The sequence below is a fragment of the Rhinatrema bivittatum genome, chromosome 2 (genome assembly GCF_901001135.1).
Source record: "Rhinatrema bivittatum chromosome 2, aRhiBiv1.1, whole genome shotgun sequence".
Lineage (NCBI taxonomy): Eukaryota > Metazoa > Chordata > Amphibia > Gymnophiona > Rhinatrematidae > Rhinatrema > Rhinatrema bivittatum.
This window is the reverse complement of record NC_042616.1, coordinates 260766730-260781846: the sequence shown is the minus strand read 5'-3', so window position 1 is coordinate 260781846 and position 15117 is coordinate 260766730. Positions and strand designations below refer to the sequence as shown.

The 15117-nt window shown below is 46.2% G+C and overlaps 1 protein-coding gene across 5 annotated transcripts in view; it reads right to left on the bottom strand.

Moving 5' to 3' along the window:
* Nucleotides 1–15117, bottom strand: part of NGLY1 (N-glycanase 1) — a 125259-nt gene that overhangs the window by 109973 nt on the left and 169 nt on the right. The window contains exon 2 of one of the 5 annotated variants that reach the window (XM_029589444.1): nt 4478–4527. The exons of 2 other annotated variants lie outside the window; for them this stretch is intronic. In XM_029589444.1, coding sequence (XP_029445304.1) covers nt 4478–4482 — 5 coding nt within the window. In that variant the 5' untranslated portion in view covers nt 4483–4527. Of the gene's footprint in view, nt 1–4477; nt 4528–14700; nt 14797–14885; nt 15025–15117 lie in introns of those variants that run through there. 2 more of the 5 variants (XM_029589440.1, XM_029589442.1) reach the window with 2 other exon arrangements.

Sequence of the window (15117 nt, the reverse complement as noted above, 5' to 3'; positions counted from 1 at the left end):
CCACTCTCCTGGGTTCAGACTCTCCCTGCTGAGAAAGTCTGCTCTTACATTGTCTTTTCTTGCAAAGTGAGAGGCCGAGATCATTTGCAGATGATCTTCCGCCCATTACATAAGTTGGTCTATTTCCAGCGACACTTGTTGACTCTTGGTTCCTCCCTGGCGATTTATATTGGCCACTGTTGTCAAGTTGTCAGACATCATGCAAACCACTTGATTTTGCAGCCTGTGGCTGAACTGCAAGCATGCTAGCCATACCGCCCGGGCCTCCAGGCGATTGATGTTCCAATGGGACTCATTGGCAATCCAGCTTCCTTGGGCTGTTAACTTCAGACAGTGAGCTTCCCAACCATGAAGACTCACATCTGTCGAGAGTACCAACCAGTTCGGAGAGGACAAGAGAACCTCCTTTCTCAGATGATCCTCCTGCAACCACTATCGAAGGTGGGAACAGATTTCCATTGGCAAGTGGAGCCGAACTACATAGTCCTGAGATTGAAGGTTCCGACAAGATAGCAGAGTGCGCTGAAGAGGACGCATATGCACCCTTGCCCACAGCACCGTTTCCAGGGTCGCTGCCATTAAGCCGAGCACCTGTAGGTAGGACCACACCATCAGTCGTATGGTGTTCATCAACTGATGCACCTGAGAAATCAGATTCTGAATCTGAACCTCCGGTAGGAAAACTCTGTCCTGTCCCATGTCGAACCGGACCCCTAGATATTCCAAGGACTGGGGTGGCTGAAGATTGCTGTTGGTCAGGTTCACCCCCAACAGAGTTCCTACAATAAGGAGATCACCTTGTGTGTCACCAGGCGGCTCTCTGCCGGAGACTTGGCTTGAATTAGCCAGTTGGGTGTACCAGGATTCCTTCTTTTTGCAAGGCCACTGCTACTATCACCACAACCTTGGAAAATGTTCTGGGAGTGGGGGCTAGACCAAAGGGCAGTGCCCAAAACTGATAATGGCACCCCAACATCGCAGAGCATACAAAGCATTGGTGTTCCAATTGGATGGGAATATGAAGATAAGCCTCTGACAGATCCAAGGAGGTCAGAAATTCTCCCGACTGCACTGCTATTATCACAGAGATCAAGGTTTCCATGCAAAAACAAGTCACTTTCAAACGACAATTGACCCTCTTGAGTTCTGGGATGGGATGAAAGGATCCCTCCTTCTTGAGCACAATAAAATAGATGGAATATCGCCCATACTTTTTTGAGACATGGGCACTGGAACCACAGTCTTCAATCTGAGAAGGCTTTGAAGCGTAAACTCTACTGCCTGCTTCTTCTGCGGGGAGTAGCAAGGGGACACCATGAACACGTCCCGAGGAATACTGCAAAATTCCAGCGCATAACCTTCTTGTATCACCTCCAGGACCCACTGGTCTGACATATCGATTCACCTCCGATAAAAGAGAGAGAGAGACGTCCCCCTATTTCCTGCTCCGGAAGGTAGGTCGGCAAACTTTCATTGAAAGGCTCGGGAAGGTCCACCACCCAAGCCTGCTCCTCTCTTGGGCTGTCGGGGACTAAAGGACTGAGACCTACCGAAAGGCCAAGTCCGTTGAATGGTCATTCCTCTGTAGGCACGAAAACGTCTGGAACCCCGGAGACAACCCCTCATACCAAAGGGGTGCTGTAAACTCTTCTTATCCTCTGGCAATCGAGAAAGCAGAGACTCGCCCCACTTACTAGCCTGTTTCTCCAACTCGTTCCCAAACAAGAGCGAGCCTTTCAAGGGCATCTTGGTAAGACTGGCTTTGGAGGCTGCGTCAGCTGACCAATTTCCCAACCAAAGTTGATGCCTGGCTGCTATCACTGAAGCCACTCCTCTGGTCAAGGTCTGGACCAAATCACAACCTGCATCTGCTAAAAATGTGGCAGCTGTTTCCATAACTGCTCTGGAATTCCCTCCAAACTCATCAACCTCCTGAGAGAGAAGCATACAAGATCTCGCCACTAGGGCGTAACAGGAGGCAATCTGTAAATTCATCACCACCATCTCAAAGACTTGCTTAAGAATAGCCTCAATCCTATCATGCACATCCTTCAAGGTCGCTCTTCTCTCTATGGGGATAGTCGTCCACTAAGAAAAGGCACATACCAGAGCATCTACTTTGGGAAAATGCAAATGCTCTCTCACAGCTTGATCCAAGGGGTACAGGCCTTCAGTGTCCGACCCTCTTTAAAATTTGCCTCTGGGGTGTCCCATTCCAGATAAATCAATTCCTGAATTGCAGCCATCACAGGGAAAAATTAAGAGGCTTTACATAAGGAAACCAAAATGGGATTCTTCTTCGACTCCCACATAGCATCTGAACCAGGGACACCCAGCTGTTTCAAGGTCTGGGAAATCAGAGCCAGCAGTTCATCTCTATGAAAGAACCGCAACATGGTTCAATACGGTTCCAGCCCTGGAGTAATTTCCCCATCTTCCAGGGAATCAAGATCAACCTCGTCATCAGTGCCATTCGGATTCCTGTCAGGAAAATCTGCAGGGTGCAGAGGTGAGCCCTGGCGCTTAAGCATAGGACTGGCAGTGGGAGGAGCCACCAACTGAGGGTCCGACCAGATAGAAATGGGGGAAGCGGAGAACTACGCCCAAAGAAAGGCTTGTAAGCCTTGAAAATATTCCACCCAAGAAAAAGCAGCCGGGTTTAAATCAGGCCTAGAAGGATCTGGAGCTGGTCCCACGGGCTGGTCCCACGGGCTGGATCTGGTCCCACGGGCTGGTCCCATGGGCTCCTCCACTGCCCTTGCCAGTGGAGGAGCCCGTCAAGGAAAAACCAAGATCTGGCGTCCCCCCAGCCAAAGCCATGACCAACCCATCATCAGAATGGGAAGAGCCCGGCTTAGCAAAACCCGAGGAAGACAACTCTCCCTGAGTGTCTGAGCAGCGCCTGACACAGGTTAGAAGCCAAGTTAGGATGAGAAGCCCTAATAGGACAGGCAACACAAAGCTTAGGCTTCTTGCTTACTGGCACCATTGTGGCGGTAAGTGTGCATCAGCATGGTTCGTGCTTTAAAAAAGTGCACCCAAAAATTAAGTGCCTAGAAGAAAGCAAGCCAAGCACACGCACAACTTATGCGCCCAGTAAAGCGTGTAAAAAAAGTTTGTGCGCGTAAAAAATGCGCTCACAAACTAAGTGCACAATGTGTGCGCAGAGCCAATGCACTACACACACCGACAGCCTGTAGAAGGCAGCAGCACACACACAAGAGCGCATGAAAACAACCGCCGCAGCCTACCACGTGGCGTGCAAGAAGAAATCCTAAATGCAGGGCCTAGGCCACTGGGGCCACTCAACCTGCCTGGTTCCCTAACCCCAATGGGAGCAGGAGCAAACGTTGGTATGGCACGGCGAGAACGGAGTCCTGAGGAAGTTCTGAAACTCCTCAAACTGTCTCTAATTCAGGTGAAAACTTTTTTTTTTTTTAAACCTTACCTGAGCTCAGCGCTTACTGGCTGAGTACAAAGACTGTCACCAGCTGGGGGGTGGGAGGAGGGCATCTGCCGTCACTGTCACGCTCAGCTTCCAGCACCTGCTGCCTTTCAGCTAAACTAGCAGCTAAGTCCACGCTGGAAAACCCAGCTACCGGACCAAGGCACACCTCTGAGGGACCACAGACCTTTAGGTATCACCACAAGACAGCGTGGCTTTCCTTTCTGAATTTAGAATTTCAATTTTCTCCTTCCAAAAAGCTTGAAGCAATCCCCATAGGTAGATGTATGTCCAACATCTGCTGAAGATGGAGACTACTGGAAGGCTGGAGTCAGCTTGCTCAGCCTCCATCTGCTGGCAGGGGAGCATAAACCCAGTGGTTCTGAGTCCATCTGTTTACACGCTAGGAAATTATGAAATATTCAAAACACACTTGTGATTCTTTATTGCATAAACACGCCTGTAAATAAGTTAACCAAGACCACAATGAAAGTGCCTCTGAAATGCAAAACTGCCCTCTATTATTGGCCCCCTCATGGTACTGCCTGGTTCTTCATTCCAGCTTCCCTGCTGCAGCTGCTCCTTCGCCCCTCACTGCCATGCTGGTCAGTCATAAATCAAATTGTGGGCTGTGACATAAATGTGTTAGCAGTGGCGGAGGACCCAGGCATGGGGCAGTGTATTGTAAGTAGGAGGTGCGAGTAGCTGGGAGCAGGGCTGCCCTATGCGAACAATTACTGTGCTGCTCCCCCTCCCCCGCATCAGTCTTAGTCTCTGTCCCGCGCCCATCAAAAAAACAAAGCCCAGCTCCAACCAGCAATCTATATTTTTAAAAACTGATCCCCCCCAAACGGAACCCATGGTGAAAGAGAAGGTTATCAGGTACTCTAAGCAAATCTAACAACCTTGCACACACACACACACACCCTCTCTACAGATGCATACACACAACTCAATTATGCATTTATAACAGATTTTACATGAAAAAAGAACATTCAAAAGTACAGTCTTTTGAGGCAAAATATCACTTACAACATGCTTATTATATTTACATACACAGCTATGGTTCCAACCAGAAAATCCTGCAAAAAAAAAAAAAAAAAAGTCACATGGAACTCCTATAGAATTACATTTTTTGTAATGTGTGCTGGGTCTGGGCTTGGCTCTCAGAAAGCCATGAATAAAAATAATTACCATTACAATATAGTAATGGTATCCTCCCATACCAAAACAACCCTGTCAGCACTCAAACAGTAACAACCTTATCTATGAAAAGGTAACGCTGCACATATTACATCAGGCCGTAGAACACCAACACACTTCTTACTAGGAAAACAGAACAAATCAGACTGCTATAGATCACTTCAGATAAATGATATGGTGGCAGAATACCTTACCTCGGTTACACATGGAGAACCCAGTCAGACCCTGACCAAATACAGAATAAAGAGACCAGAAAGAATACATAGAAACATGCTGAGAAGAACTAAACTGTAACCCACAACAAGTCAGCCTCTACATACAAAGCAACAATGGAAAAAAAGAAACATTCTTCATAAAACATTAAAAAACAAAATCAAGAAATATAAATCATCATAATAGTAAAATCAGTCATAAAAAGAATAAATATTTCAAACCAGTTAAATAGAATATCTAAAATTTCCCAAACACCAATAAAATATTTCAAAACATCTGATGAATAAAAAAATCCAATGTTCTAATATTTCCCAAAAAAACAAAATATTTCAAAACAGTAAAAACATCAAATTACACCCAATAATTAAAAATAAGGATTAAAAAATCTCCTGCACACACACACACTCTCTCTCTCTCTCTCTCATATACATGGCTATGCTCTCACATACCCTTGCTCTCTTTCCCTCCCAGACACATTATGTGTGTGGGTGAGCCTGCTTGTGAGAACCTAGGTGAGATACATAGGTTCCCATGGGCGCACACACACACAGGTTCTCACACAGATACACACACATACACATGAATACAACCTCTAACAGAGACATACATTCAGGCTCACACAGATACAATACATACATATGTATTCAAGCTCACATAGATACAAAAACCATACATGCACACAAGCTGACACACAAAGCTCTCCTAGACACAGACAAATACACATGAACACAAACAGACACATATACACTCAAGCTGTCACACAGACACACACATGCACACAAGCGCTAACACAAAGACACATGAGCACAAGCTCTCACGCAGACACACATACTCACATGCACACAAGCTCTGATAAAGACACTCACTCAAGCTCTCACACAGACACACACACGCGCGGATTCCTTTCTCTAGGCCATGGTGGGATGGGCTCCACCGCGGCCCCCTTCATCTTCTTCACTTCGGGCCATGGTAGGATGAGTTCCACCACGGCCCTGCTATCCTCCTTCTCCCTTAACTTCAGGCCGCGGTGGGATAAAACGGGGCGGCATACCTGGGACGGCGGCAGCCTTTTTTCATTTTTGGCCGCTGGCGAGTTAAGCTCTGCCGGCGGCCCCATGGCCTCTCCTGCTGCCACCACCCTCCAGGTGTGCCGCCCCGTGCAGATGCACATTGTGCACACTCAGTTGCGCCAAATCTGGCTAGGAGAGGGAGATATGGAGCATGGGGCTGGGTAGGAGGGCAGGGATCATCAACGCTCAGCAGTGGTGGAGGCAATTCATCTAGAGAAGCAAGAAATCTTGCATCAGCCCTGATGACAGCTGGTTTCTACAACAGTGTTTCTTAAGCCAGTCCTGGAGTAGCCTCCTAGCTAGTCTAGTTTTTAGGATATTCACAATGAACATTCAAGAGATAGATCTGCATAAAAATAAAGGAACTGTATACAAATCTATCTCATACATACTGTGATGAGGTACACAAGTTCCCACAACCAAGGAAGGAATTCCAAAAGAGAAAGTGCCAGAGTCCCCCAAGCCACTAAAACTTACCCAAAGAATCTGAGAGTAAAATATGGTGGGGAAAGAACTACATTTTCCAGAACACCTAGAAAGAGCTGGGACCAGTGCACCACAGAGAGTATAGCCCTTGAGGGGCGCTGGAGCTTAATAATAAAGTCCAGTGTAAGCAGATGGTTGATGAAACTAAATTTTCCATAGAACATAGGGAAAATGAGACCAATGGGGCTCTGAGGGTGGAATGTCTGAGAGATGGGTAGGTGGGGGCTCTGACTTTAGCTCTGATTACTTCATGTTTATCTTCAGTAGAGAGGGAAATGTTTTTACCCCAGAGAAATGAGGTGAATAAGGAACAGAAGGAGATGGAAGTAGAACCCTCAGTTGAGGGTGAGGAGGACATGGAGGCAAATTAAGATTAGGATGAATCTGAACTTTAAGACTACCACTGCTTTTGAGCGTGAACTGCCCCAGTATCAATCAGAGCTTTAAAAATGTGATTTGGAGAGAGGAAGGAGAGAGAGACTCTGACCTGAATAGCACTAATTCCATCTACTGCGAGACCAGGGGTGGGATTAGAGCCCCGATGGAGGCAGAGAGAACGGACCATCAGAGGGGCGGATCCCAGCGGCAGAACCAGAAGCGGCCTATAAAAGCGGCCGGCTTGAGACCGGGGATCCGAGAGAGGAAGGAGAGAGAGACTCTGACCTGAATAGCACTAATTCCATCTACTGCGAGACCAGGGGTGAGATTGGAGCCCCGACGGAGGCAGAGAAAATGGACCATCAGAGGGGCGGATCCCAGCAGCAGAACCGGAAGCGGCCTATAAAAGCGGCCGGCTTGAGACCGGAGATCCGAGAGAGGAAGGAGAGAGAGACTCTGACCTGAATAGCACTAATTCCATCTACTGCGAGACCAGGGGTGAGATTGGAGCCCCGACGGAGGCAGAGAAAATGGACCATCAGAGGGGCGGATCCCAGCAGCAGAACCGGAAGCGGCCTATAAAAGCGGCCGGCTTGAGACCGGAGATCCGAGAGAGGAAGGAGAGAGAGACTCTGACCTGAATCGCACTAATTCCATCTACTGCGAGACCGGGGGTGAGATTGGAGCCCCGACAGAGGCAGAGAGAACGGACCATCAGAGGGCGGATCCCAGCGGCGGAACCAGAAGCGGCTTATAAAAGCGGCCGGCTTGTGGCGCACCGCTGAAGCTGCGCGCGCTCTTCATCAGGCTTTGCCGGGCTTCACCGGATTTAATTATAATTTGTAGTGCAAGGTAATTACGTTTATCTCTTGACTTTCAGCATTTGGTTAAGAAATTTTGTGGCAAATTTAGAAGCCAAGTGAGAACTTCCTGTTTACGGTTGTATAAATAATATGCCAGCTAAACGAAAAGGGAAAGTGAGGGTGTTTCCCTCTCTCCCTTCATCAATAGCATCACCCATACAGCAAGTTATCACTAATTTTATAGTCCCACCTGCACAGAATAACTTGAGAGCTAAGGACCCTGATGAGTTGGGAAGTCAGGGAGGACAACCCGACTCTACAGAGGAGGCGTCTTTAAGTCCTAACATCGGACTTCCCCCAGTACAGAGAACAACTGGATTAGCTACTGGATCCAGACCTATTAGAGAACAGCGATCACGAGCTTGCAATGGGGGAAATACAACCCCGCATACAAAGCTCAGTAGAATCAAGGACTGAATTAGAATCTGCCATCATTAGTAACAGTAGAAATGTAGGTTTGCCTACTCGTCCTGAGCTGGTAACACTGAACACACTCTGGGAATTGATGGCTGGTATGTCAATTAATATTAAAGAGCTGGAAGGGAAAATTGACCTAATTAATTCAAGACATTTGCAGGATCTTTCGCAAGTACAAGTGCAGAACAAAGAATCAAATAATCAAATGATAGGATTAAAAATTTAGAAAATAAAGATGGAAAGATGCAAGAATTTAACATTGCTGTTATTAAAGATAGAGAACAATTAGCTAGGTTAGAGTCACTTGAGAATAATGCTAAATGTTTCAATATACAAATTCTGAATTTCCCCAGAGTGACTGGGGAAACTCCATTGATTACTCTTACAAAATTTTTCAATGAAACGCTTGGATTTGCATCAGGTGACTCTCCAATAGTTAATAATTGTTATTTTCTTCCTAAATCGAGTAGAATAAGAAGTACTTCTGAAGAAATGTTTCAGGGAGATCTCACTAATTTTCTTGAAGATTCTAGTGCCAATGTCATAGATTGGGGAACCCTTCTGGTGACCCTTTTTTCGATAAATGATTTGAATCAGATTATGAAGAAATATTTTAATAAGTTTCCTATTTGGAAAAACCTATTAAAATATTTCCAGATCTAGCTGTGGTTACACAGCAAAGACGAAAAACCTTTTTAGTTTTTCGCCAAGAGTTGATATCAATGGGTTTTTCATTTAAATTACGTTTTCCATGCAAATGTTTTATTAGTAAACAGGAGGAATCATTTATTTTTTTTAATCCGGACCAGCTAAAACTCTTTATTGAACAAAGAAAATTACCAACATCTTCCCCGATTGCCCAGTAATAAAGTAAAGAATGTAGTGCAGGGTTTTTGCCATGTTATTTTTCTTTTTAGGAGGCTATTATGAGGTATCTCCCATTTTTCTTGGATAACCAAATGCTAATATGTTAATGATATTAGTGTTCTAAAAGGATATCGTAGTTTTTTTCTTGTATTATACAGAGTAGAAATATACAGATGTATATTGACAGTCTTGTAAATTTTCATGAACACTAATCCATGTATTTCTGTTAATGCAAAAGTTTTTGATTTTTGTATTTTTGAAAACAATTTAAAAAAAAAAGTGATTTGATTTTTTATTTTGATATTCCGCTTTTCACACTTTTTTCAGCACTTCAAAGCGGATTACATTCAGGTACTGCAGGTATTTCCCTATCCCCAGAGGGCTTACAATTTTTCAGGCCGATACAGAAAGAAATGCGGGAGAGCGGGTGCTCGCCCGCTCTCCCGGCGCGCCCACAGGCCAGTGTCCTGTGTGCGCGATACAGTAAATAAAACTATGCTAATTAGGGCCCGCGGTAAAAGGAGGCGCTAGGGACACTAGCGCGTCCCTATTGCCTCCTTTTTGACAGGAGCGGCGGCTGTCAGCGGGTTTGACAGCCGACGCTGGTTCTCGGACCCGCTGACAGCCACGGGTTCGGAAACAGGACGCCGGCAAAATTGAGCATCCGGTTTTCAACCTGCGAGCCGCGGGCTGATTTTAAATTTTGTAATTTTTAATTAGTTTTTACTTTTGGGACCTCTGACTTAATATCACCATGATATTAAGTTGGAGGGTGTACAGAAAAGCAGTTTTTACTTTTTTTACTCTTTTTACTCTTCCCCGTGCGCCCAGGACTCGATGGACCCGCGACCGAACTGAAGACCCAGATAGGGGTGGGAGCTAGGGCTTGCGCAGCCGGCGCCAGAGCCCGTCGGGGTAAGGCCTGCATTTAAATCTACACTTACCTCCGACGTCTTCCCCCGCCGGCCACGAGGCAGTCCGCACCAGCCTTCCTCTCCGGGGCTCGCAACCCGCCCCTTCTCGGACGAACATCCAATCAGGGGCAGGGAGCCCCAGAACAAATCAGGAGGAGTCTCCAGGGGCTTTAAACACCAGCACCTCCTCCAGGCGCCGTGTGCCGGGCGTAGCGCGCCAAAGGCGAGCGCCAAAGGGGCCTGCCCCTTTGTGCACCCCTTCGTGCAGCCCCGTAGAGCACCTCCAGTTACAACCCGAGTTAACAGGCATTATCCTACTAACAGCTATTTTACTGGCAACGGTATTATTCTTCAGTGCTCAGGCTTACAGCTCACCTGCCAGCTTTTACAGCACAAGCCTGTACCCCACTTTATTCACAGCTCACAGGATATCCTCAGGCCCACGGCCTCAATCCACTTATCTCCACGATACAAAGATGCATACCTTCCCCATCCCCATTATCAGTAATCACTTCAGTAACCGCATCAAACCCAACACCTCTCTCACCTTACAACAGAAGAGGCTGATTCCCATTATGACTTCTCCACTTACGCAACTACTTGGCCTCTCTCTTTTTACGCTAACCCTGTTCAACGCCCAATCCCTCGCAAAAAAACCCCCACATCATCGATTACCTACTGGATGTCAATCCTGACATATGCACAATCACCGAAACATGGCTGAAACCCACTTACATAGCCTTAACCCACCAACTGCCCATACATCTTTACGATATATTCTCAATACCCAGACTAAAAAAAAAAAGGGGCGGCGGCTTACTTCTAGCGGCCAAGAAAGATCTAATATTAGCCCTCCATATCGCTAACTCAACTTCTAAACTCGAATTCGCCGTCTTCAGGTCCAAACACCTTCAAATATGCTTAGTCTACACCCCCCCCCCCCCCCCCCACCGGGCTCCTAGATTCAGACCCTTCCCCTCTTATCGAAAGCATCAACAAACATATCAACTCCGATTCCCCAGCCATAATCCTGGGAGGCTTCAATTTACACGTTGACGCTACCCCTCAATCCCCCAATTGCGAAATGCTACTCTCCACTCTTAATCACATGGGCTTTAAACAAATCATTAATAGTCCCACCCACAAAGCAGGACACACTCTGGATCTAATGTTCTTAAACGAAGGCTTCAATATCGCTGCTAAACCTAAATGCACACCGGTTCCTTGGTCTGACCACTGGATGATCGCTACCACTCTTGAAACTACCGATCTCCCTTCCCATTCCCCCACAAAAACAACAGTTCAAATCAGGAAACCATGCACCATGGACAAACTCAGTTCCCACCTCTCCAAAGAACTAACCCAGCTCGATCTCTCAGATGCAACTGTAGCCACTACCTCCTGGTTCAACATTACTAACAAAGTAGCAGAACAAACCTGCCCCATAACCATGAAAATAATACACTGGAACCCTGATAACAGGAAACCCTGGTTCACACCAGAATTGAAGACCCTCAAGCAGGAACTAAGAAACAAAGAACACAGATGGTGAAAAAAGCCCTCCACTACGACGCTGACTGCATACAAATCACTCATGCATCGTTACAGGAACACTATCCTCAGAACAAAAAGAGATTTCTTCACCCGAAAAATACATCACTTCATCTTTGACTCCAAAGCCCTATTCTCATACGTCTCTGCTCTCACCAAACCGTCTCCTCCTACTATACCTGATTACCAAGCACTAAGCAAAGCCGCAGAACTTACTACCTACTTCAAGAAAAAAAATCACCAATCTGATCACCCCTCTGATCTCAACCAATCGCCAGCTCTCTCCACGTCCCACCTCGTCAATCCTCTGTGATTCAAGATTCGAATCACTGAGCCCACATCATCTCTGGAGATATAAAACATCCTCAAGAAGCTCAAACCATCCTCTCACCCATCAGACCAGATCCCGTCAAATCTCCCTAAAACCATCGCCGAAATCATAAACTGCTCCTTGTCACAAGGGCTAGTACCAGACTCTCTAAAGCTTGCCACGCTCAAACCCCTTTTAAAAAAACCAAATCTATCGGCAGCTGATCCTGCAAACTTCCGCCCTATAGCCAATTTACCATTTATTGCTAAACTCTTGGAAAAAATCGTCAACAAGCAACTCCCAGAATACCTTGAGGGACACAAGATCCTCACCCCCTCCCAGTTCGGTTTCCGCAAATCTTTGAGCACCGAATCCCTATTAATCTCACTAACAGACATCATCCTCCTGGGCCTAGAAAATAGACAACCGTTTCTTCTCGCCCTTCTAGATCTATCGGCAGCCTTTGACACAGTTAACCACTCAATACTCCTTGACCGCCTAGCAGACATAGGCATCACCGGAGTGGCCCTCAGCTGGTTTAAATCTTTCCTAAGCAACAGGTTTTTCAAGGTCAGAATTAACAACAAAGAATCCCACCCGGTCAGCTCCACTCTGGGTGTCCCCCAAGGATCATCTCTCTCCCCAACCCTTTTCAACATTTACCTCCTCCCGCTCTGTAACTTACTCGCAAACCTAAAGCTAACTCACTATATCTATGCCGATGACGTTCAAATACTCATCCCGATCATGGAGTCCCTCACAAAAAACCCTCAGCTTCTGGAACAGCTGCCTTCAGTCAATCAACCAACTCCTCACCAGCCTTAATTTAGTTCTAAACACCAACAAGACGGAGATCCTCATCGTCTCCCAAGACAACAGCTACGGATCAACCAACATCTCACCTTCATCCCAATTAAGTCTCTCCCAACAAGTTAGAGACCTGGGTGTCATCCTGGACAACCACCTAAACCTTAAAAAATTTGTTAACAATACCACTAAGGATTGTTTCTTTAAACTCCAAGTCCTAAAAAAATTAAGACCCCTCCTCCACTTTCAGGACTACCGCACGGTACTCCAATCCATCATTTTTTTAAAAATGGACTATTGCAACTCCCTCCTCCTCGGACTCCCAGCCAACCACATCAGACCTCTGCAGATGGTACAGAACTCAGCTGCTAGGATCCTGACCAACACCAACATAAGAGAACACATTACCCCTATCCTTCGGAACCTCCATTGGCTACCTATCAAATTCAGAATTCTCTACAAAGTCCTAATGACAATCCATAAAGCCCTTCACAATCTCTCTCCTCTCGATCCCTTTACGGTCCCACTCCTCCTCCAGACCTGTGAGAAGCGTCTACAACGGCACTCTATACTCCCCCCTAGCCAAGACCTCTCTAAGGAAACGCGCTCTATTGACAGCCGGTCGTCCCCCCAATGGAATGCTCTCCCCCCGGACCTTCGTCAAGAACCGTGCCCACTAGACATGGGTTGATTCTTTTTTTTTGTTTTGGCTTGCAATCTAAAACTGTAAAATATAAAACTGGATATGTCTTGGTGATGATGCTTTTCTTGAGTTGCTAACCAAATTAGAGCCTTAACATGTTAATAAAAATCATGGCATAAATATCTCATTTTATTGGACTGATAAAATCTGATCACAATAAAAACAAAAAATATCTGCACCGTGGAAAGCAGCCAAACGTGGCTCCACCAATTTAGACTGCAATCTATATATGATCGAGGTTTGAAATGGTTTCACTGCACGACCTAGAAGCTAATCCTTTACGGGCCGATGCAGTAAAAGTCGTGGGAGAGTGGGCGAGCGCCCGCTCAGGCCACTCTCCTGTGCGTACGATTTAGTATTGGCCCGCATGCAAATGAGGGCCCACAGTAAAAAGAGGCGCTAAGGACACTAGCGCGTCCCTAGCACCTCTTTTTTGACAGGAGCGGTGGCTGTCAGCGAGTTTGATAGCCAACGCTCAATTTTGCCAGCGTCCGGTTTCCAAACCCATGGCTGTCAGCGGGTTTGTGAACTGACGCCAGCAAAATTGAGCATCCGGTTTTCAACCCGCGAGCCACGGGCTGATTTTAAATTTTTTTATTTTTTATTATTTTTTATTTTGGGACCTCCGACTTAATATCGCCATGATATAAAGTCAGAGAGTGTACAGAAAAGCAGTTTTTACTGCTTTTCTGTATACTTTCCCGGTGCCGGCAGAAATTAACGCCTATCTTTGGGAAGACACTAATTTCTGAAAGTAAAACTTGTGGCTTAGCTGCACATTTTACTTACTGAATCGCGCAGGAATAACTAATAGGGCCATCAACATGCATTTGCATGTTGCGGGCACTATTAGGTTTTTTTTTTTTTGGGGGGGGGGGGGGGGGTTGGACACACATTTTCCATGTGCTATTACTCCTTACTGAATAAGGAGTAAAGCTAGCGCGTCAAAAACGCGCGTCCAAACGCAGGTTAACAGTATCAGCCTGATAGAGAGCATCATCAATATTTGTACTATGTGACATAGATTGAAAATCAGAGAATAACATTTTCTCTATGGAGCATGAACAAAAGAGAAAACACACATTGTAGCAATACTGCACAATGACAGCAAACAACATACGCACACTGTATCAATACTTTATACCGTAGATGTCAGAAAGTTTGATGTGTATATAGCAAGCTAGATGAGAGCAGGTAAAGAGCTTAATTCACCGTTTGCTCTGCTGCCACTGCCTACTATTCAATCTCCAGTTATCTTCTCTCCTTGTCATTATCACTACCCTCTGTACCTGCTCCAAGCATGCTTGAAGTCTGTCATTAGTTTGGTTATTAACACTTCTAATAGTAGGCATCCACTCTATTGAAAGGAGCTACCACAAAATCTCAGAACTTTCCTGTACACAGATCATTCCCTGGATATATGCTACGTAGCTTTGGAAGAATGATCAAACTTGGTGAAAAGAATCTTCCTACCGGGCCTGAGGGTTAGTTTGTACAAGGTACATTTTAACCACTTGGGGTGTTACTTTAGCAACACTTAAGACAAATTGCCGTGCCGATAAAATTATCTGAACCTGCTTGCAAAAACCCGCCTGACCACCTCCAGTTGTACGTCACCAACAAGGCGCGCATGCGCAAGATGCTTCCCCAACTCTCACCGGCTTAAATAGTCTGCCTCCCACGACCTCCCCTGTCCTCCGGAAGCAATTGGTTTCGCTATTTTCTCAGCTCGTGACGTAGCACGGCATCTGCCCCCCCCACGCCAGTGACCCATGGGCCGATGGCAGCCGCAACTAAATGACGCAGCTTGACAGATTCTGTCCTCCTCCCAGGCTCGAGAACTAAGGGGCCGGAAACCTCGTGCTGCGCCTCTCCATGCTCCCCCGGTCC